General features: G+C 43.5%; 1 protein-coding gene and 1 pseudogene across 2 annotated transcripts in view; both read left to right on the top strand.

Moving 5' to 3' along the window:
* The window catches only part of LOC133107602 (uncharacterized), a 980,437-nt pseudogene that overhangs the window by 267,446 nt on the left and 687,906 nt on the right, over positions 1–25,085 (top strand).
* dscamb (Down syndrome cell adhesion molecule b) overlaps positions 1–25,085 on the top strand; it is a 193,988-nt gene that overhangs the window by 31,698 nt on the left and 137,205 nt on the right. For both annotated transcript variants that reach the window (XM_061217289.1, XM_061217290.1), the window contains exons 2-3: positions 5,268–5,585; positions 8,330–8,476. In XM_061217289.1, coding sequence (XP_061073273.1) covers positions 5,268–5,585; positions 8,330–8,476 — 465 coding nt within the window. The remainder of the gene's footprint in view (positions 1–5,267; positions 5,586–8,329; positions 8,477–25,085) is intronic.

The raw sequence follows: 25,085 nt of genomic DNA, 5'->3' as shown, positions 1-25,085 counted from the left end.
TCTGAGTTACTTTCAGCATGGAATGATTATTGGTGCCATTCAGGGTGGTTTGAGTATCTCAGAAACTGCTGATCTCCTGTGATGTCTCTAGAGTTTGCAGAGAATGGTGGGAAAATAAAAAAACACCCAGTGAGCAGCAGTTCTGTGGGCAAAAACACGTTGCTGGTCGAAGCTGACAGGAAGGTGACAGTTATGTAAATAACCACGCATTACACTTGTGGGGACTACAACTTCCACATTCCCACAGGAAAATTCTGCGACGTCCACCACGAATGACGTCTAACTTGGTTCAGCCAATCCTGTAATGGCGGGAGCAATAAACGGCCCCGTATAAGGGCAAGACACGTTCTTGGGATCTCTCTTCTGTCTCTTCTGCTTTTTCTGCTTCTTCTGCTTCTTCTCTTCCACGCACCCTTTTTGGCCATTCGCTTCAGCTCATCTGCTCCGAGACTCGGACAGAGGCTGAATGCTGCACAGCGCACTACCAGGCCTACGGACACACCCAGTTACCTCGCGGTAACTTCCTGGCCTATAGCGAGTGGAAACTGGTGTACACGGAACGCTACATCAGTTTACCCCTGCAAAGCTCACCAAAGAACAACAGCAACGAACTTTTCCACCCGGAAAATGGACCAACGAACATCCTTCCATCAACCGAGCGAACCAGACGACAACGCGCGACTAAGACGCCCCAGCCTGCGCATCTCTCCAGGACACACATTCACAGCACCATCGCGGCTCCTACACGTCTTTTGGATCCAATGCGTATGGACTCAGTAAGAGAACAAACATTCAGGCATAGCCAGTGTTTAGTTTAGTCTTAACTGTTTTTGTGAATCTGTGTTCCCATATTTGCCGTCTTATCATCGGAATGTATTTTGTTAGCTATATATGTACGTGAATTGATTCGCCGTCTTTTGCGCATATATAGAGTAAACTACGCAAGTAGTCTTCTCACAGCTAACAATAACTAACACACCCAGAACTCTAGTTTACCCAAGCTAGCTACTCCCACTTTTACCTTTCCTTTGTTCAAGCGACTCGCGCGCTTGCGCGCGCCACACACACGCACACACACATACCCAACTAAATTTCCTTACTAACTTCCCGTTAGTTTATCTGTTCTGTGTTTTACGTTTTTTTAATAAATATATTTTATTAAACCCCGGTGTCCGTTTTGGAATCACATAGACATGAGAGCCGAGTTAAAGCAGTCTTTCGAAGAACTTCCAACCTTCAGGTTATCGGTATGTTTAATCATTAGTATTGGTTATTTTAATTATTAATTAAAATACTAAATTTGTGGTTAGATATTTCTGATAATAGTAATTTTATGAGACTGATTACTTTTTGCAGTTATACTGCTACACAACGTTTAACTGGCGCCCCGGTTTCGTAGAGAGTAAAATCCCTGCGTTATTTGGCGGCCCGTGCGAGGACCCTACATAATTTGGAGTCCCGTGCGAGGACCCCTACATAGTGGTATGCATTTTTTGTCCATTTTTATTACAGGTGCCAATAATTCTGGAGCCCACTGTATTTACTTCCTGTTGAAATTTACAAATGCAGTTCATGAGCAGTAACAAGAAATGCAGTTCGGGGGTGTCTCGGTGGCGCAGCCTGTAGAGCACTGACCACATACTCATTGCGAGCCGCAACGTCCGCGGTCCGACATTTGTCGCATGTCTTCCCCTCTCTCTCGCTCCCATTCTTCCTGTCTCTCTATACTATATACTGTCCAATAAAGCTGAAAAAGGCCTGAAAAATATCTTTAAAAAAAGAAATGCAGTTCAGCCCACAAAATAAAAGACTTCAGTTATGCCTCACGGCAAAACAAGTTGCTTTCTCTTAACTCTCAGGAAGACATCCCAGATATGGAGGGTAACCTTAGTAACAGTGATGCAGTGCTGCTCAGTGTGCAGGGTAACCTTAGTAACAGTGATGCAGTGCTGCTCAGTGTGCAGGGTAACCTTAGTAACAGTGATGCAGTGCTGCTCAGTGTGCAGGGTAACCTTAGTAACAGTGATGCAGTGCTGCTCAGTGTGCAGGGTAACCTTAGTAACAGTGATGCAGTGCTGCTCAGTGTGCAGGGTAACCTTAGTAACAGTGATGCAGTGCTGCTCAGTGTGCAGGGTAACCTTAGTAACAGTGATGCAGTGCTGCTCAGTGTGCTGGGTAACCTTAGTAACAGTGATGCAGTGCTGCTCAGTGTGCAGGGTAACCTTAGTAACAGTGATGCAGTGCTGCTCAGTGTGCAGGGTAACCTTAGTAACAGTGATGCAGTGCTGCTCAGTGTGCAGGGTAACCTTAGTAACAGTGATGCAGTGCTGCTCAGTGTGCAGGGTTACCTTAGTAACAGTGATGCAGCGCTGCTCAGTGTGCTGGGTAACCTTAGTAACAGTGATGCAGCGCTGCACAGTGTGCTGGGTAACCTTAGTAACAGTGATGCAGTGCTGCACAGTGTGGAGGGTAACCTTAGTAACAGTGATGCGGTGCTGCTCAGTGTGCTGGGTAACCTTAGTTGCAGTGATGCAGTGATGCACAGTGTGGAGGGTAACCTTAGGAACTGTGATGCAGTGCTGCACAGTGTGGAGGGTAACCTTAGTAACAGTGATGCAGTGCTGCACAGTGTGGAGGGTAACCTTAGTAACAGTGATGCAGTGCTGCTCAGTGTGCTTGGTAACCTTAGTAACAGTGATGCAGTGATGCACAGTGTGGAGGGTAACCTTAGGAACTGTGATGCTGTGCCAGTTTCCTGACTGAATGACCTTGTTTGTTGGGCTGAGAGAAAAGTCCTTTTCCTGCTCTAATTGTCTCTGTCTCTCTCTCACACAAACATACACATACAGAAATCCTACATACTGTACACAAGCTTGCCACAACACCATAAACCCCCTCTTCCCACTTTCGGTAATGGATGGGGTCCCCTCAGGGGGGCTCTTGCTATCCGCAGTTTCCCATCATGCTCAGGGTCTTTCCCATTGGCTCTGATTCTGTGATGGAGAGCGGGGAGGCCTGCCTGCAAGAGGCATCCAGGCCTAGCGCTCCACTTAGCGCTGTCGTGCACTGTGTTAGCATTGACCCACCCAAATAGATCAGCCTCATAGCTCTGACAAGCTAGTACAGAGGTTTGTGTGTCTGTGTGTCTGAGTGTGTTTGTGTAAGCTAGTACAGAGACAAAGTTACAATCTGAGCTGATTGGTTCAGGGACACATTTACAGTCCGAGCTGATTGGTTCCCTCAGCGTTCTGTGAAACCGGGTGTGGCCGGACTGATTGAGTCACCTGGAGAGGTCATTAGCATCTCCAGGTGACTGCATAAATATGACGCTGCTGGTCTACAGACTATATGACACTGCTAGTCTGAGGGGACTTTTAGTCAGGAGGAGCAATTTGGGATGAAAGAAGCATAACTTGGATAAATGTTTAGTGGAACAATGCTTGGTTTTATTCAGTTTTGTCAGGTCATCGTTTCTAGCTATGTCCTCTCTAACATTCTAAGTGGTAGATAACTGTGCTGCATTATTTCTCACAAAATGCGAAATGTGTGCACTAACAAAACACAAAACTTGAACAATGGCCAACAATATGCAGTTATCAAGATATGCCAGTTCGACATGTCAGATATTCACCAAAATTGATGATTTCCACATTGTTTCGCATAAGGAGATGCTCACATGTATGCATTTTCATGACTGCACAGAATCTCAAACAGTCATTGAGATGTGTTAAACATTTATCCGGTTATCACACCCCCAAATGGCCAATGAGCACAATGTTTATTCAGGCAATACTGTCAAATGGCCAATCATTACCAATCAGCACAATGTTTATTCAGGCAATACTGTCACATGGCCAATCAGCACTGTGTTTACTCAATGTCATTAAGTCGTTCCCATTTGTGTGATTGAAATAATGTAGGTTTGCCTCTTATGGCTGCTGATAGGAAGAGTTTCATGGTGTGAATTTATGTATATACCTTTTCCGAGACGCCACATTTCCCTTTGGACAGTCGGTGTAACATTTTAGCCAGTTCTTGTCCCATGACCAAACTGGTCAACCTTTCTACAAAATGTTATAGTGTTAAGTGAATCTGTTCAGTTGTTGTGTTGTAGTGTTATGTGAATCTGTTCAGAAATTATATGCATTTTTGTGAAAATGTCCATTGCCACTCTTCCCTTTGGCCAATCAGTGGTCTTCTGGCTTTCCACAAAGCTTGATGGAAATTAATTAATAGATTTAGGAGATATCCTGTGAGACAGACAAAGGTTGGACAGATGGAATGGGGCAAATAGAGGCAATAAGCATTTTCATGGAAAATGGTTTTTTATGCTTTAAAGGTATAATCAGTAAGATCTTTGTGTTAAAACATTGTTACCAGACCATTGTAAATGCTTTCCTATCATTGAAAACTGATATATTGACTCACCCTCTGCCTGTGTTTATAGTCTTCAATTCAAGTTGATGGCCCGACACTCTGTACCAAAACATTGTATAACTGTACAATGTATAATTCAAGCTCATTGGTTGAAAATTGGTTCTGATTGCCATAGCCAATGGCGTTTCAACATCAGTGCGTTTACAGAGAAGGGGGAGGGATAAACAGTGTTGTAGTTTGAAGGTGTTTGGTGCTGCTATTCCTCTCTTGACCATTAAAAGTCCAAAATGAATTATTGTATCTTTCAGTGTGTCACTGCTCAAATTTTCGCTGCCCGTCTGTTTCTCTGTGATTTAATTGCCATGAATGCATTTCAGAGATAAAAATGTGTGCTATTCGTGGGATGTTAGGATACATAGGGATGAGAAGAGGCTGTTTAGCCAGTCTATTCTCATTGTTTACCTGCTGACTAGAAAGCCCAAAGGTCTCAGCCCCTACTGTGTGACCTGAAAAGTTGTTTGAGGAACAGACCTTCCTGTCTCAGACATCCTGGCAGTGTGACAAGGGCAGGGTTTCTCAGCTTATTGTTTACAGAGTGATCACTGTGTCAGCCCTGCTATGCCAGCTTGACCATCTTGCAAATTGACCTGGTCATATGCTGGTCTAGCTGGGTATGAGCTGGTCAACCTGGTAGTGCGGGTAGCTTGTCTGTTTCAAGGTTGAGTCGGTCAAACTATGTCAAGCTGGGGGGTGGTGAGAACTGGTCAACCAGCTAAACCATGTCAATCTGGGAGCTGGTCTGAACTGCTGAACCGGCTGTTTCAAGACCTAGCTTGAGCTGTTTATTTTGAGCAGTGATGAATATTTCCCCCTCTCTTTCCTCTCCACAGTTTTCACTGAAGACCTACACTCCAGCTTGTATTTTGTCAATGCATCTGTGCAAGAGGTAGTGTTTGCCAGCACTACAGGGACCCTGGTGCCCTGCCCAGCAGGGGGCGTGCCCCCCGCCTCACTGCGCTGGTACTTCGCCACTGGAGAGGAGATCTACGATGTGCCCGGGATCCGCCACGTGCACTCCAACGGAACCCTCCAGATCTTCCACTTCCCCCCCTCCAGCTTCAGCACCCGCATCCACGACAACACGTACTATTGCACAGCCGAAAACCCTTCAGGGAAAATCAGGAGCCAGGATGTTCACATCAAGGCCGGTGAGTGAGCCCACGCTTCATGTCTACATGTACCACTGCAGCCGAATGGAAACCTAATGTAGCTGCTGAATTATTATTATTATTATTATTATTTATTTATTTTTCTTTTTATTATTATTATTATTATTATTATTATTATTATTTTATTATTATTATTATTATTTTTATTATTATTTTTAATTATTATTTTTAAAAAAAATTATTATTATTATTTATCTATTTATTTATGTATTTATTTATTATTCCTCTATTTTAGCCAGTATCCAAAGTTGGTTACATGTTGTCCATGTTGGGACACAGTTAGCACAGACCATGCATAACCTGGAGAAAATAAATGGCATAGAGTTGGAGTTGTATCTCCTCATGTTTCACATTTTGCTTCTTCGACCCATAAGCACCTCCTACAATTTATGGCTGCCATTTTTTATTTCTTGAAATACCTTCCAAAGACTTCCAACTTCTCGTGAACTATATGTCTGAATTTGGTATATCAGTTCAGGTGGTAACATTTTATAATAATGATCCCTTATAAGTAATTTATAAGTTATTAGTCAATGAGGAACACATCACATAACAAATTCAGTATAAACAATGAACTATTCATGAATAAAACATATGTAAATGGTTAGTAAAAAATTAGTTGTTCGTAAAATAAACATTTACAAATTATTATTATTTATAGTCAAGTACAAACAATGAACCAATCATTAATAAAACTCATGCAAATGATCAGTAAGTAAATAGTTACTATGAAAATTAAATATTTTCACGATTCTGTGCTTCTCACCTGTTATACATGATCTGTTAATGTATTCATGAATCATTTAATAGACATTTATAAAAAAACATTCTGCTGCCCCCTTAAGTTATGAGCTATTCATCATGAACAAATGTTTTTTTAAAGTTTATAAGCCATTTGTGGACTACCCTTTACATTATACATTACATTAATGGCATTTGACAGACACTCTTATCCAGAGTGACATACAGTTGAGTTTTTTAGACTAAGCAGGAGACCATCCTCCCCTGGAGCAATGCAGGGTTAAGGGCCTGGGTTAAGGGCCTTGCTCAAGGGCCCAACAGCTGTGCAGATCTTATTGTGGCTACACCAGGATTAGAACCACCGACCTTGCGGGTCCCAGTGATTTACCTTAACCACTACGCTACAGGCCACCCCCGCTTTACAGTGCTTCTTATCCGTAATACATGATCGGTTAATGTATTAATAAATCACTTACTTTATTCAAACTTTTTACTGCCCCTAATCTAAAGTTGTAACAAATAAACTATGAAGATGAATTATGGTTACAAAACAATTTTCAGTGGCATCCATTCCTTCTTTGTGTTGAAACAGGACCAAAGGATGAGCAAGCAAAGACACCAAAAAATAGAGACAGAATGATGACAAAAAAAAATTCATGAAATTGCTAAATGTGGAGGGTATGAAATAAAATGGCAAATTGCCCTTTTCCCATTTCATTTCATTTCAAAATAAATGAATTCAAGTTCCTGTTAATTTAGTTTGTAAACTGACAGAGCAATGCATTTACGCAGTAATGAGAAGTAGTTCAAGATGACATTCACTTAGATATAGTCCCAACAAAAAAATGTTCTTGAGAATGGCTGAATGGCTCATGAAATGAACTTGTAATAATTAGCAAAAACAAAATATTTCTACCAAACCAGAACTATGTTGGCCGGACATGCAACTTCTGATTTGTGTAATTTTGTTTTATATTGGAACATGAATTTTTAAAATAGAGAAATCGTATCAAGGTTTGTTAGAATATGCCTTTTATTGTCTAAGTCTATGGTGAGGTGAGGGTTATAAACTGTGAGCATGGAGAGGGGGTGGCTGGAGTTTTTTTATTGCCCTGCTTTGCAAATAAGAGGCTGATAGGCATCTAAACTGCTGTTCTCACTACGGGATTGCTGTTTTTGCTTTTTCTGACATTGCTGTTTTTAAATTTTTTGTATTATATAAATATGGGACATCAGCAAATCAACCAAAGATCAGCTTTAATCAGCTTTAAGATCAGTTAATGATTTACAAACATATTTTAATGATTTTTTAATGATTAGTTAATGGTTTACTATTAGCTTATGAATAACTTATAAGGGACCATTATTACAAAGTGTTACTGTGCTGTCAATGAATGTCATTGAAGTGCTTTTATTTGCAAAAATATAAATGCAGTAGTAACTGAATCATTTTGCTAATCTTCTATCAGTTTAAGTCTGAATAATGCGTCAGTCTGAAATTCATGGTATTCATCCTTATCATAACCAGTAAGTGAAGTTCGTAGCATCAATGATAACAAATTAGAGCCATTGAAATTTGTGTCCAACCAAGAAAAGGAAATCTTTCCAACACCTCAAATACAATTGTGCAGGTTCTACAGAAGTGTTCTGTGCTGTAAAATCCAGGTATGTTAGCTTGACGAGCTTGAAAATCTATCTGGTCAAGCTGGTCATAAAGCTGGTCTAGCTGGGTATGTGCTGATCAACCAGCATGACCATGCTGGTCATAAAGCTGGTCTAGCTGGATATGAGCTGGTCAACCAGCATGGCCAAGCTGGTCATTAAGCAGGTCTAGCTGGATATGAGCTGGTCAACCAGCATGGCCAAGTTGGTCATAAAGCAGGTCTAGCTGGATATGAGCTGGTCAACCAGCATGGCCAAGTTGGTCATAGACTGGTCTAGCTGGATATGTGCTGGTCAAACGTGTCTCTCTCCTCCCACAGTGTTACGGGAGCCCTACACAGTTCGAGTGGAGGACCAGAAAGCCATGAGAGGCAATGTAGCGGTTTTTAAGTGCATTATCCCCGCCTCTGTGGAGGCCTACGTCAGCGTCGTATCGTGGGAGAAAGACACAATCTCACTCGTCTCAGGTAAGACCTTTCTCTCGACCCATCGTCTCCCTGGGCAACACACCCAATCCCACCAAGCCCATCAGCCTGTGCTGTGGGATGCGTGTATCTGCTGTGGGTGGGTCTGGGAGAACCCTAGCCCTTACCCCGAGACTGCACAGCTCAAACGATATCAAGGTGATCCACAGGACAATGAGTCAAAGGCTGAAGAGGAATGTAAAATGAAAACTTTGAAGGGAAGAGAAATGTAACTGACAACACCAAGTTTTTGCAGTTTGAGTTTGAGTTTCAGTGTGTTATGTGCTATTGAATGCAGTTCACCCACTGGTGGAAAGGGGAAAGCTGGAAACAGTTGCAGGTGAGATGTGGTTGCAGCTGCTCTACACTGAGTCAGGGGGAGCTAGTGATTAACAGCACCTGGTAGCTCTACCCATGGTTATGTTCTCCTTGCTCATTGGCTGTTTCTGGCTGGTTCCGCCCCCCTATCCGGCCTTTGGGCTGTTGCTGGGTCACCTGGCTGTCCCCTCCATTTTGTCAGGCGGAAGAACGAGGTGTCCCCTCTCCTCACTGCGACCACTCTTCAGCCTGTCGCATCCAATCACAGGCCGGTCAGACTGGCCCACAACTGTGCCCATTTTCCCCCAGCAGCCCCACCACTAACCGCAGCCAATCGAACGCTCACTTTAACGACCGCCATCGGTTAAATGGAACAGTTCGATTGCGCTCCCCTCCCCCGAGAGTGGTTGAGCTTTTTTATGGGGCATTTAGCAAACCCAATAGTCAATCTGACTACGATGGTGCACAGAGCACGACTCAGCTTTCAGTGCTTTTGTTTTTCCTGCCTTTCGTCTGTTGCTGAATCTGAGTCAAAATCCATACTATTCTTTAACTGTCTGTTGTGTTAGTTTGGATGTGAACAGTGAGGAAGTTATTGAGTAATTATGGAGTTATAGAGGAATCTTGAGAGCCATTTTGACATGTTAATTCAAAACATTTTGGGATGAAGAAATAAGGTTTTCACATAAGATCAATCAGTGTACTATATCGCCAGGATCGTAGGAACATGTGGAAATAAATGGTTGCTTTTCTGTTCAGTGCAACATCCCTTTGTAAGAGGTGTGAGTGAGGAGGCAGCCGTTACCCAGGGAGACCTGGGGTATCCGACGGCTAACAGAGTATTCAGCCTGGAAGCCGGCCTGAGGGACACACTCTCACCCAAACGCAGAAAATCCATACAGCTGCTAATCGATGAGTATCAGCAGTCATGATTGGCCATCATGGATGGGTAGTCAAGGCAACCGCATGAAGAATATTTTATGAATACATTTCATATTTTATTGCTTTCATGTGCATGACTCATGAAGGGTGTGGTGTGTTATATCCAAACTGAGATTGATATAAAACCTGAAAGAAATGAGTAGTCTGCCTTCAACACTGAAAAGTCTACTGGAATGGAGGTGTATATTTTCCATTTGTTTACAGTCATTTTGAAGCCAGTTTAAAACACATCCAGCAAATGCTTATTTTCAGACTCTCATTTAGGCTTGGTGTGCCTTTAGAGGAACTGGGGAATTTGTCATGAACTATGATGGAAATACTGAATATGCACACACAAACACACACACACACACACACACACCCCCCTGGAAACCCTGCCTTTAGACTGAATATTGTATTAACTCATGCCTGTCAAGACGATCAGTCTGTCAGCCGTCCAGTGTTTCCTCCTCGCTAAATATTTGATGATGGAGACGCAACGATCCCTCAGAGAACAGGTTGTCTGAGTGTCTGAATGTGTACAAACAGGGTGTAGTGTCTGAGTGTGTACAAACAGGGTGTAATGTCTGAGTGTGTACAAACAGGGTGTAGTGTCTGAGTGTGTACAAACAGGGTGTAATGTCTGAGTGTGTACAAACAGGGTGTAGTGTCTGAGTGTGTACAAACAGGGTGTAGTGTCTGAGTGTGTACAAACAGGGTGTAGTGTCTGAGTGTGTACAAACAGGGTGTAGTGTCTGAGTGTGTACAAACAGGGTGTAGTGTCTATTAAGGGCTGCTGAGTGTGTACATGTGTGTCTTGTGTGCGTGTGTGTCTGCATGCTTGTGTGTGCGTGTGTATGTCTGTGCTTGTGTGTGCGTGTGTATGTGTGTGCTTGTGTGTGCATGTGTTTGTGTGCTTGTGTGTGCGTGTATATGTGTGTGCTTGTGTGTGCATGTGTGTCTGCATGCTTGTGTGTGCTTGTGTGTGTGTGTGCCTGTGTGTGCATGTGTGTGTGTGTGTGTGTGTATGTATACTCCTGGTGGACCTCAGTAGAGTGCCCCCCCCGTAGACCCCTTTGTGTTTGTGGGCCTCCCGGCTGTGCGTTAAATGTTAAATGTTTCATGAAACTACTAAAAAAATGTGGAAAGAAGAAGATGGAGGCTTGGTCTCTCAGGGCTCAGAATAAAGGGATCCAGCCATGAAGGTAAATAATTAATTTTCACATTTTATCTTTTAGACCATTTCAGAATGGTGTAGGTGTTCTAACCCCTTCCTGTAGTTCACTCTTACCTAACTGCGTTTTTAACTAATGAGACTGTACTGTAGCGTATGTGCTGCTAACGCTGCAGTCAGGAGGTGGATCAAACTAAGCCTGCGTGCGGCTCGTCTGGATTAATTACAGCACAGGCTGTGTCTCAGAAATAGAAGCACGATGCTTTAAAACTCTGCTGCAGCTCCCCTCATAATGTGAACCCCGACGCTGCTTCTAAAGTACCATTATCCTGTCATTCCTCTCTAAACGTACCTTAGCTTTCACATCTCGGCTGCACACACCTCCTCTTGTCTTCAGATCAACGCTCGACTGTAATTACTGAGGGGAATAAGCGAAGGAAAGTGTATGGGGGCTTGTAACGCGTTTGGCAGGTTCCTGTGTGTGGATTGTAGTGTGTTTTGAATTTTCCTGTGTGCAGGTTCTAACAAGTTTGATTGTTTCCTCTGAGTGGATTGTTCATTGTTTGGCTGTTTCCTGTGTGTGGATTGTTCATTGTTTGGCTGTTTCTTGTGTGTGGATTTTATTTCATTGTGTAGTTTTTCCTGTGTGTATGAAGAGCAGCCATGGGTTTTATGTTGTCGGGCCTTCATTTACCCTGAAAATGTATTAATATAATTTTGCTTTAAAATAAATGTATTGGGTCTGAGTTGCTGCATATGAATCTGAAGCAATTTGTGGTTTTTCAGATCAAAGATACAATGATTGAAAGTAGATTTACCTAGTAGGCATATATGTTCAGAGAGCTGCTTTCTCAATGGACGCGTTTAAAGAGAAGTGTTCCTCGGTTAAGGCAGGCTGGTTACTGGGTAAACCCTGGTGTAACACTGGAAACTGGGTCAGTGCCGGGGGAACGCTGAACGCTGAACACAACACTCAGAGGAGAGTACACTGAACACAACACTCAGAGGAGAGTACACTGAACACAACACTCAGAGGAGAGTACACTGAACACAACACTCAGAGGAGAGTACACTGAACACAACACTCAGGGCAGAGTACACTGAACACAACACTCAGAGCAGAATACACTGAACACAACACTCAGAGGAGAGTACACTGAACACAACACTCAGAGGAGAGTACACTGAACACAACACTCAGAGGAGAGTACACTGAACACAACACTCAGAGGAGAGTACACTGAACACAACACTCAGAGGAGAGTACACTGAACACAACACTCAGGGCAGAGTACACTGAACACAACACTCAGAGGAGAGTACACTGAACACAACACTCAGAGGAGAGTACACTGAACACAACACTCAGAGCAGAATACACTGAACACAACACTCAGAGGAGAGTACACTGAACACAACACTCAGAGGAGAGTACACTGAACACAACACTCAGAGCAGAGTACACTGAACACAACACTCAGAGCAGAGTACACTGAACACAACACTCAGGGCAGAGTACACTGAACACAACACTCAGGGCAGAGTACACTGAACACAACACTCAGGGCAGAGTACACTGAACACAACACTCAGAGCAGAGTACACTGAACACAACACTCAGGGCAGAGTACACTGAACACAACACTCAGGGCAGAGTACACTGAACACAACACTCAGGGCAGAGTACACTGAACACAGCACTCAGAGCAGAGTACACTGAACACAGCACTCAGAGGAGAGTACACTGAACACAACACTCAGAGGAGAGTATGCTGATTGGTGGAGTTTAGTCAGCCCATCTCACCTTGCTGCAAAGTACTTTGAATTGCAGAAGTCTATGCATATTTATACACAGGTTGCATTTTAGGTGAATGTGTATTCATTTTCAGTTGTAATAAGCTTATCTAATTGTCTTATTTTTCCTGTGTTACCAAAGTTGTTCCATTTGTTCATACAGCATTTTTCTTTCGAACTCAGTTAGGAGATGGAGTGTGATGACATCTGTGTAGCTGACGTTTTTTCACCTCAGGACTTAAGCACTTCTAAACTGTCGGTCGTTGATGTCTTTTGAGCATCACAGTTGTAGTTTGTTGACATTTACAGACATTTGCCAAGTCATTAAGCAGCATTTTGCTCCTAAGCCAAGTCTTTCAGCCGAGGCAGTTTTGCTGTGTTTAATTGTCTGTATCTGACTTTTGTTGTACATATGACATGACTCAAAGTTTTAACACTAGTGCATAATCTTGGGACCTTATTTTGAGTTAAATTTGAAAAAATGTTTTTGTTGGTAGTTCTATTGTCCTTGGACTGCAAGAGGGCATCACATTCTGGCAATTAATGTGTCAAAAACAGATAATTAACATTAAATTTGCAAAGAACTAAAGGAAACTACACATATTCATACACTCATGCGCGGGCATACATTAGAATATATCCTTCTGAAGACCCTTTTGTGCTTGGGCATATTTCTATGTCATGTTTTGATCACAATATGGACCCTTTACATGGACCCTTACCTTATGATATTAGGTAAGGCTTGGTGAAATAAAAAGCATAATGTTTGGTACCTATCTGAAGACTTGAAGAATTTAATTGGGAGGGAAGGCAGTATGCTAGTGTGGCAGTGGGTTTTGGGGAACTGGGCAGGTGTAAAGATGAGGAACACTCCTTTGGCTGAAGAAGATAGGCGCGCACACGCACACCACACCCTTCACCTCTCTCTCCCTCATGGGGAAACACTTGAGGAAAAGATTACTACATCATGTTTTGCTCTCTCTTTCTTCTCTTTCAATTTTTTTCTCTTTCTGTCTCAGACACACACACATGCACACTCACACACACTTTCTCTCTTTCTCACACACACGTACATACACGCGCACTCACACACACACACACACACACACACACACACACACACACGCGCACTCACACACACACACACACACACACACACACACACTTTCTCTCTTTCTCACACAGACGTACATACACTCACACACACACTCTCTCTCACACACACACACACACATGTTCTCTCTTTCTCACACACACGTACATACACACTCTCTCACACACACACTTACGCACACACTCTCTCTCTTGCTCTCTCTCACACACACACACTCTGTGTGTGTGGGAGAGATCAGCCTCTGTCCTTCACTGTGTGTGTGTGTGTGTGTGTGTGTGTGAGACAGTGTGTGTGTGTGTGTGGGAGAGTGTATGTACATGTGTGTATGTGTGTGTGTGTGAGACAGTGTGTGTGTGTGTGTGTGTGTGTGAGTGAGAGTGTGTATGTACGTGTGTGTGGGAGAGATCAGCCTCTGTCCTTCACTGTGTGTATGTACGTGTGTGTGGGAGAGATCAGCCTCTGTCCTTCACTGTGTGTGTGAGTGTTTGTGTGTGTGGCTGTGAGACAGTGTGTGTGTGGGAGAGATCTGCCTCTGTCCTTCACTGTGTGTATGTACGTGTGTGTGGGAGAGATCAGCCTCTGTCCTTCACTGTGTGTGTGAGTGTTTGTGTGTGTGGCTGTGAGACAGTGTGTGTGTGGGAGAGATCTGCCTCTGTCCTTCACTTGAGGCCGGCTCCTCATGTTTTGATACGCAGCAGCTGAAACAGTTGAAGGAGCAGAGGGGAGAAAAGGATACGGTGGGGAGAGAAAGAAAGAGAGAAGAGAGAGGGAGAGAGAGAAAAATCAATAGTGTTGTGCATTAATCACACAAGCTGCCACAGGGAATTATGGGAAGGTGGAGTGAAGGATTGTGAGGTGCGTTCTGCAGAGTGAGTGGTGAGGGAGGGGCTTCTTTAACCCTCTGGAGAGCGACTTTTCTGGAATGTTTTTCTCAAAATTGTAAGTCAGTGTTCTAAAATGCCATTGTCCATTTTGTGTATGAACATTGCCCCCCCCCTGATTTGTCTGCTGATTGGATTTTGACCTTTGCCTCGTCCTTTTATGATTCTTGTTTTGTTGATTTTTGTTTTCTTTGCCCCAGTGCCTCACTCATGCTCGACTGATTGGCCCTTTTGCCCCCCACATAGCGGCTCCGGTAAAGGTGGATTGCATCCTTCCTGTTATTTTGCGTTGTTATTTTGCTCTGTTGTTTTTGATGGCGATCCTGGGAGGAGACTGATCTCTGTTGGGGTATGGCTACACGCCCATTCGAGCCCGGTAAACCTTCAAAGATGAGTTTGTTTAGGTTTGTTAAGGCAAACAGGACTGGAGTGACTCGTTACTCAACCCGAACCCAATCCATATGCCCACTTCTCTGTCCTTCACCCTGTTACAGCCTGACCATACCCAGGGGAAAACACACTTAACATTTGTTTCTCTCAAGTACAAAATATTACCTTGTTTTAAGTTACTGTTTGCTTGACTAGTGAAATGTTTTTATTCCATTGGCAAATCTGTGTCAAAACTGCCTTACCTCATTGCCAATATTTTTTTTTTGCAAAGAAGTTAAATATATGAAAGATTTTAAGTATTAAAATAAGTTTAAAATAATAAATAAATTTAGTATTAAGTACTAAAATACATGTTGAGATTGACTTTTGTTTCTTGCAGTCCAGCCTCGTTGTCATGCTTAAATGCAGCGTACGGAGAACGAGGGGTTTCACACTGAGGCCTCATCCAACAGCAGCAGCGAGGGGAAAAAACATCAAACCTCGATCAAAATGCCTTGTTTTCTGATAAACAAGCGCAATATGGCAGTGATTAGAGCATTTGAGATGAAAGCGATTAGAGAGAGACTCTCTGCGGGTTTGCGGGGTGGGTGGGGGGGTAAGTGAACACTAATATTTAATAAACAGCGATGGGTTTTACGGTATGTTGGCGTTTGGCGTGGCTCATTAGCGCAGGCTGTTCCTGGGTTTATGGATGGATTCGGGCCAGCCTTCCTGAAATGGCCCTGGTCCAAGAAACAGATTAGCAATGAGCGCCATGTGAGCTAATTACGGACGAGACAACCCATTCATTTCCCTTTATCAACTCTGGTAGATTTTGGGGCTTCCGGGAAGCGGGGTGCAGGGGTTTTTGGGCAGGCCCCGCCTCCCTTCTCTCCAGGAGCACTGATTGGGGACACGGCTGTCCGATCACGCCCCTCCAATTGGGAACTAAGTGCCTGATCCCGTCTGGAAAGATGAGCTGAACCTGAAGGTATAGCAGCACCAGCCCCGGCGACGTGACGTATACACGAGTCAACGGATCTTTCAGGGGCAATTCTTTATGGGCGGGAGTCGATTTGATTGTGTGGACTGTGTGAAAAAAATATTGATCCGAGGGGAACAAAAAATTGACAGACGTTTGATCGACATACACACCCACCTCGTGCATGATGACAAAAAATCTCAATAAAATTTTCCAGGAAGTGAATGGAAAAAAACTTTACTCTGAAAATACAAAGTATTACAATTCTATTCATTCTATGGAAAATATACTTCAAAGCGTGTTTATATTATGATGAAGAATTGACTAAATTGAGCTTGTCTTTAAGTGTCTGGTTCAAAAAGACGACCTCCCTCCATCCAATCGTGAATTACCACGTCTTGTTTTTCTGTTGGAGGCAAATCCCGAAGGATGAAGCTTTTAGCAGCCATTTTGGCGCAGAGAGCCCAAGCTCATAGCCATTAGCAGCTCATCCTGTAGGATAAGAGGCACTGATAACACATGCTGGGCCATAAAGATGTAAGACACCAAGCTTAAGTTATGAATTTCATCACAGAGGAGGCTTTCATGAGATCCACTGTTGGAAGTGTGTGAGGATTACGGCTGTTATTGTCTAAAGAGCTGCCGTCGGTGATGAAGTAACAATCGTCCCCAAAAAAAGGGGAAACAAACGTTTATCACTTCCTGTACTTTATCTCCAGTTCCTGTCGGTTACTGAGAAGGGTCATTGAAGAACGCACAGAAATTAAAGCAGAGAGATGGAGGGTAAGAAAATAAATAAATAGGAAGGAAGAAAGCGGTTGCTGCTTCTTAATTAGTTTTCCCTTTTCCTGGTGGTCATCCTCGCCTTTGTTTACAGAGGAGAATAACGCGCAGAAACGACTCCTGAGGGAACGCTCTGCGGTTAGCACCACGCTAATGCTCATTTGGCTAAGTGCGCTGATGTCAGAGCACGGTGCTGTGTGATTGGCTAGATTTTGCACAGGCTTTGTGATTGGCTCTGAGTGTGACGGGGGACAGATCTGGAGGTGTTAGTGTGTGTGCCTGTGTGTGTGCGTGCGTGTGTGTGTGTGTGTGTGTGTGTGTGTGTGCGTGCGTGTGTGTGTGTGTGTGTGTGTACGCGCGCGTGCGTGCGCGTGTGTGTGTGAGTGTATGAGTGTGTGTGTGTGTGTGTGCGTGAGTGTGTGTGTGTGAGTGTGTGTGTGTGTGTGTGTGTATTTTCCCAATATATTGTGTGTTTAAGAGACAGAAAGGGGGGAGAGAGACTGAAAGGGGGGAGGGAGACAGAGTGCTGTCTTTCAGAGGCAGAGGTAATCTCTGTGATGTCACAGCCGAGGTGATGCCTGGCTCCTCCTCTCGCCATTTCCCCCTTCAGTCACTGCTGAGGCCTGTGCTGTCACCAGGTACAGGGCTACTGCCACTGGGCTGAGTCACTGCTGAGGCCTGTGCTGTCACCAGGTACAGGGCCACTGCCACTGGGCTGAGTCACTGCTGAGGCCTGTGCTGTCACCAGGTACAGGGCCACTGCCACTGGGCTGAGTCACTGCTGAGGCCTGTGCTGTCACCAGGTACAGGGCCACTGCCTCTGGGCTGAGTCACTGCTGAGGCCTGTGCTGTCACCAGGTACAGGGCCACTGCCTCTGGGCTGAGTCACTGCTGAGGCCTGTGCTGTCACCAGGTACAGGGCCACTGCCACTGGGCTGAGTCACTGCTGAGGCCTGTGCTGTCACCAGGTACAGGGCCACTGCTACTGGGCTGAGTCACTGCTGAGGCCTGTGCTGTCACCAGGTACAGGGCCACTGCCACTGGGCTGAGTCACTGCTGAGGCCTGTGCTGTCACCAGGTACAGGGCCACTGCCACTGGGCTGAGTCACTGCTGAGGCCTGTGCTGTCACCAGGTACAGGGCTACTGCCACTGGGCTGAGTCACTGCTGAGGCCTGTGCTGTCACCAGGTACAGGGCCACTGCCTCTGGGCTGAGTCACTGCTGAGGCCTGTGCTGTCACCAGGTACAGGGCTACTGCCACTGGGCTGAGTCACTGCTGAGGCCTGTGCTGTCACCAGGTACAGGGCTACTGCCACTGGGCTGAGTCACTGCTGAGGCCTGTGCTGTCACCAGGTACAGGGCTACTGCCACTGGGTACAGTGGCAGTAGCCCTGTACAGAGGTACAGAGGGGGAGGGAGCGAGATGGAGAGGGGGAGAGAGATGGAGTGCCTCTATACCTCTCTTCACAGGAACAGCCTTGAGTTCCTCTCTAGCTGCATCGCTCTCATTGTTACAGCTGCACACGAAGGAGATCTGGGACTGAAAAATCACCACTGCTGTGTGTGTGTGTGTGTGTGCGTGTGTGTGTCTGTCTGTGTGTGTTTGCATGGGTGTGTCACTTTAATTTCAAATTGAATGTTTTACAGACACTTACAATAAAGTGACAATATGTAAGATTCTCGTTTTTGGTTGTTGTCGTGACATCTGCATTGGTTGGTGGTAATTGCAACAGAATTGCACACTGCAAATCCCATGTTCCCTTTCAAATATCAACAGTGACCTGTCTTTACTCAGGTTCCTTCTGTCTTATATGACATTGTCCAAAGATCTGAAACCATTTTGTGCGACAACTTTCTTTAAAACGAATTCTAATTGCGGTTCTGCATCTTGTTTGCTGCTTCAATTCATATTCAAGAATTAAATTGGAATTATGGATTATGCATTCACCATTATTTTCTGTACAGCCCTAGTGTACAGACATGTTTATAGATATGTATGCCTTGTCATCTTCAGCTCTCTGTTATCCTGATCTTTAAGTTGGCAGGGCAGCAAGTAACCTAGTGGCTAAGGTACAGGACTGGGCCCCGGAAGGTTGGTGGTTCAAGTACAGCCATGATAAGGTCTGCACTGCTGTTGGGCCTTACTCCACGGGATTCAATAAAGTATATTTTTTTCTTATGGTCTTACCATCCACTCAGGACCAGCATTAGAATCTTTATTCCCAAATCTTAACCAAATCTGCTCTCTGAAAAAAGTCCTTTAAACAGAAATAGTTAACTTCTTCATTTTAGAGAAGAAATTATTTCTTTATAAGCCCTGCAAAACAACAAAAAGAGAAAAAAATGTGAATTGATTTTTCCACATACCTTCAGCTGTACTTTACGTTGCCATGGAAACGTTCCACAGTCCTCGGGGCAGGTGTTATTGTTATGGTTTTATCAAAGCCAAATTGAACTTTGGAGAAGTTTGACCTACAGATCAAATCCTTCCAATTTTCGGGACACAGTCTAGTAGATCGCTCCGAAGGCCAGGTGCTGATTTGGGCGTGGGAATTTTAGGGTGATGAGCCCTGGGAATTTAGCTGGATAATGCAGGACAGCGCTTAATCTAATGCACATTCATTAGCACAGATAGCTGGATAATGCAGGCAGATCTTACTCTAATGCTCATTCATTAGCACAGATAGCTGGATAATGCAGGACAGATCTTATTCTAATGCACATACATTAGCACTACCCAAAACAGCACAGCCCATTGCAGCCCAGTCAAGCACAGCCAAACACAGCTCAGCACAACCAAACACAACCCAACAAAGCCAAACACAGCCCAGCACAGCCCAGTATAGCCAAGCACAGCCCAGATATTGCTGCCACAAATATCTGCAGGTTTTATGAAAATTCTGTATGTACATGCGCAAGTTCTCAGTTTAGTATGGCTTTATCTAAAAGCTGTGCTGTGAATAAGCACGGCTGTAAAATATTTATTTAAATATCGGCACCACTAATGACCTTGATTTGTGTGTGGTGCAGACCAGCCAAGTCACCGGCAATGGCTGATGAATTATGAATCTATTATGAAACAGATTTCATCATTTGACCGAGTTCACACTCACTACAGACTCAGAGGAATGTACAACGCGTGTTCGCCTTTTATCATCTCCTAAGGATCTTGCATCATTTTTTAATCAAATAACATTGGTGACATACATTAGATCAACACTGTCCTCTTTCACATTTTAACTTCTGAAGAGGCCTTGTCTCCTTTCAGTCATGATGTATGAATCGTTGTCTGTTAACTTTAAATGTCTCCCCTTTAATGTTAAAAGAAACACAGAAATGGCTTTTTGTTCAATCAGCAGAACGTCTTTCCTCCTCTGGATGCCGTGGACATGCCACTCTGTTTGAGGCCTTTTGTTGCTGCCGTTATTGTTGTTCGTGTAAGGATGTTGTTGGCATGGAAACAAAGGATAGAGTGCATTTCAAGGGCTCCGTGACGGGCGGAATCGCGGCTCTCTAGAGACGGCCAATCAGCACGTGCCCTGCCCTAGAGACGGCCAATCAGCACGTGCCCTGCCCCTAGAGACGACCAATCAGCAGGTGCCCTACCCTTAACCCCCACCGGGAGAAGAAAGGGAACCGGTGAAAACTTAGTGAGTGAGAGATGGAGAGAGTGAGAGAGTGAGAGAGAGAGTGAGAGTGAGAGAGTGAGTGAGAGAGAGTGAGAAAGAAAAGTGTTCAATGTTTCCAAAAGTTTTTAGGCAGGTGTGAAAAAATAAGAATGCTTTCAAAAATGGAAATGTTAATAGTTCGTTTTTATCAATTAACAAAATGCAAAGTGAGTGAACAGAAGAAAAATCTCAATCAAATCAATATTTGGTGTGACAAACCTTTGCCTTCAAACCAGCATCAATTCTAGGTACACTTGCACAGAGTCAGGGATTTTGTAGGCATATCATCAGGTGTGTGATTAACCAATTATACCAGTTAATGATCATAAATGTATAGGTTGAAACACAGTCATTAACTGAAACAGAAACAGCTGTGTAGGAGGGTTAAAACTGGGTGAGGAACAGCCAAACTCTGCTTCCAAGATGAGGTTGCTGAAGACAGTTTAATATCAGAAGTCATACACCAAGGCAAGACTGAGCACAGCAACAAGACATAAGGTAGTTATACTGCATCAGTAAGGTCTCTCAGAAATTTCAAGGCAGACAGGGGTTTCCAGATGTGCTGTCCAAGCTCTGTTGAAGAAGCACAAAGAAACAGGCAACGTTGAGGACCATAGACGCAGTGGTCGGCCAAGGAAACTTGATGAAAGACACATCATGCTTACTTCGGAAGATGTCCAGCAGTGCCATCAGCTCAGAATTGGCAGGAATCAGTGGGAACCAGTTACATCCATCTACTGTGCGGAGAAGTCTGGTCAGAAGTGGTCTTCATGGAAGAACTACGACCAAAAAGTCATACCTCCGACGTGGAAACAAGGCCAAGCGACTGAACTGTGCACGAAAACACAGGAACTGGGGTGCAGAAAAATGTCAGCATTATTTCACACCTGCCTAAAACCTTTGCCACATACTGTACATACGCTTTGACAATACTGTATAATATTCTGTCATGTCAATAAAGCAAATTGAATTAAATTAAATTTCATTTAGAAAGAGACAGGGTGAGAGTGAACGAGTGATTGAGAGTGACAGAGACAGAGTGAGAGTGAGAGAGAGAGTGATAGAGACAGAGTGAATGAGTGAGAGACAGAGACAGAGAGAGAGAGGGAGAAACAGAATGAGTGAGAGAGTGAGAGAGAATAATGAACTCCGCTGAGCTGCAGCAGAGTGGAGAGGCTGCTTACTTAGCAGAATAGGTATGACGCCCCTCGTCCAATGAAAGGCCCTCGTTGAGAACGTTCGTGCTCTCTGTCTTTCAGGCCACCAGTGTCGACAAACCCCTTCTTCCAAATGAAGCTGAATTAGTACCCACGTCTGGAGGCATTTAGACCAGTGGTCTCCAACCCTGGTCCTGGAGAGCTTCATGGCCTACTGGTTTTCGTTGTTACTCTGCACATCAATTAGAGCCATTGATTGCAGTTAACTCACCTCACCTGGTTACCTGGGTCTCAACAGAGTGCTGATTTTAAGGTGAAAACAAAAACCAGCAGACCCAGTAGCTCTCCAGGACCAGGGTTGGAGACCTCTGATTTAGATGCATACCACATGAGAACACGTTCCGGGTGATTTTTTATTGGAGCACTTTACCTGTCCTTTCTTGTCCTGCTGTTTGTGATGTTTGGAAAAAGAGAAAGATGTTTCTCTCCAGTCAGGCTGCTACTGCGACATCCCACTGAAGCTGCTCTGTGGCTGAACGTTTGCCATTTTCCCCCTAGCAGTGAAGGAAAAGTGTTTGAATGTGCCTGCCACTGGCCAGCTTTGCAACTTCCAGTCAGTCGGCCATTAAGGTCACTGAAAGGTTGATGCTCTTGTGTCAAGACGCAAACCGGAAGCCCACGATGCTGAATGTCATGTGACATTAACTGCTTTAATCGGATATGTGCGTAATGTCCTTATTGTCTGGTGTGTGTCAGTGAAAGTCTTCCTGCTTAAAATGCTTTTGATGGAAGAAGGCCGTAGGTGATAGACCCACCAAAACCCAACTCTGAATTGTGATTGGCCAGGCTTCTGGAAGGATGATTGCATGTATTACATTACATTAATGGTATTTGGCAGATGCTCTTATCCAGAGCGACATACAACTAAGTTTACTCAGAAATGGAGAGGCAACTCTGCACATATGTGTTTTTCACAAGTAACACTGCACACGTGTGTTTTTCACAGGTAACACTGCACATGTGTGCATTTCACAGGTAACACTGCACACGTGTGTTTTTCACAGGTAACACTGCACATGTGTGTTTTTCACAGGTAACACTGCACACGTGTGTTTTTCACAGGTAACACTGCACACAAATGGACAAAGGATTTTCCTGTTAAGGAAACTCTGTTCCAAGCACAGTATACTGTAGAAGAATATACTGTATATTCTGTATGATATAATGGGATCCAAAATTATTGACAGCCTTGATTAAGATGCACAAAAATATGCTATAAACAAAATAAATAATACAGGTATTGACATAAGCTTTATTTTCCAACATGTTTAATGCAGTGTGTGTGTGTAAACTCTTACATTTTTCAAATAAGAATTTAATTCCCCCGAAAGCAGATTCCACAATTATTGGCACCCCTGTTTAATACTTTGTGCAATCACCCCTGGCAAAGATGACAGCCATGAGTCTTTTCCTATCATTTCTGATAAGGTTAGAGAACACATTTGAAGGAATCTTTGACTATTCCTCCATGCAGGATTTTCAGAAACATTAATATCCTTGGGATACCCCCCTCTTCAGTTCAGACCACAGGTTTTTCATGGGATTTAAGTCTGGAGACTGAGATGGCCATTGCATAAACATGTTGATGTTGTGTATGCAAAATGTTCTTTTTTGGTCTCATCTGACTATAGCACTCTCTTCCAGTCATAATTCCAATGAGGTTTGGCAAACACAGATGCTTGGTTTTTTGCTTTATTGTGCTTAGTATGGGCTGTCTTTGTGCCACCCTTCCAAAGAGTTTATTGGTATGAAGGTGCCATTTTATGTTTGTTTTTTTTACTTGGCGACCCCAAGACACAACAAATCTCTGCAGTTCTTAAACTGCAGTCCTTCCTCACCATCTTCCTCACCATACATGGGAATAATATGCACTTTCATCCTTCCTGGCAAATTTGCAACCATTTAATTTGTTTTACGTCTTTCTTTGCTGCCCTTGCAGTGCAAAGTGGTACCTGTGCCTTCTGAATTGACCGTTCTTTGGCTTTTCCCATGCTGATGGTTGTCAAAGGGATTTGGCATGCTTGTGACCTCATTTTCTATACTGTAGTGAAACTGGAAGTGATGGAATGACACAATATAGATCCTTTAGACTGAGACTAGCTACATTAAATTGTATTGCCAATTTAGCTTTGTTTGATTTTATTCACAATAATTATTAAGTTATTTAATTATTTAGTTTTCAGAAAAAAATGTATTACTAAATAAAAAACATTAAAACATGAGAGTAAATATATTGAAATAAAAGTATATTGTTTTCCAATATGTTTGAATATAAAATATAGATCATTATCCATGTTGTTTATTATATGCAGCCTTTTTCTCCATTTTTATTAGAATCCAATAATTCTGGAGCCCACTTTTTTGTACAGTAATATCCTGTATTTTCTGTATTATATACTGTATTTTCAGGTTTAGCTCTGCAGATGTAGGCTGGATTATCTGAACAGCAGGTGTCATGTGTGCTAACGGAAGCACGTGTAAACCCACTCACAAAACAATGAATGTGATTTCTCTCAATTACCAGGAGATGTCCTTATCAAGTGATAATTACGCTATATGCAAACAAAGTATGCACGCACACACACAGACACACACACAAGCGCACACACAGACACGCACAGACACACACACAAGCACACACATACACACTTGCTCAACTCTCAAGGGGACCAAAAAAAAAAGCAACAATGACAATTTGCCAATAAGGAACTTGGAGTGTTCCATCTGTCGACTAAGAGAGCAAAGCAGAAGTAATTAGAGATAATTTCTCCTTTAATTGCCAGGCGATTAGCTCAAAGCTATCCTAAACGACTGCACGTCTGTGGGAGCCAGCTAGCTGTAATCACAGCCCACCTCACCTCCGTGTGTTTCTCCCCTTCTCACAGCCCTGCTGTGGGGGAGACAGGAGCGCGGAGTCAGGCCCAATGTTTTACGCTTCCAGCGCACTGTGAAAAGATCGGGAACAGTCACAATTGTGGTTGTTGTCAAAGCATTTCATCAATGCAGTAGACTGGGAGCCATGGCCCCGTTTGTGTCTGTTGTTCATCATAGAGTATGGCTTCTTTTAATATACTGAGATAAGGCTGAAAATTTATTGAGACACAGTTCAATTCAAGAATAAATATCAAAAATATATTTCATTTAAATCTTTCATGGAGCATCTAAAATATTGCACCAAGTAAAATGACAGGCTACAGGTGAGATACTATTATATTATCATGAAGATTAAATAAGAAAGATTATGGTCTTCCTTTAAATTCAGAACTATTCTCCAGAAAATCAACCTTTTATTCAAATATTAAGTCTAAGAATTGTGACAGTGATGTACTTAAAATCTGTTAATGTTGGACTTTGTCAAATGAATCCTGTGATTTTTAAAATTATATTATTT

The sequence above is a fragment of the Conger conger genome, chromosome 13, assembly GCF_963514075.1.
Source record: "Conger conger chromosome 13, fConCon1.1, whole genome shotgun sequence".
Taxonomy (NCBI): domain Eukaryota; kingdom Metazoa; phylum Chordata; class Actinopteri; order Anguilliformes; family Congridae; genus Conger; species Conger conger.
The sequence above is the reverse complement of the archived record's forward strand: the minus strand, read 5'-3'. Positions and strand labels throughout refer to the sequence as shown.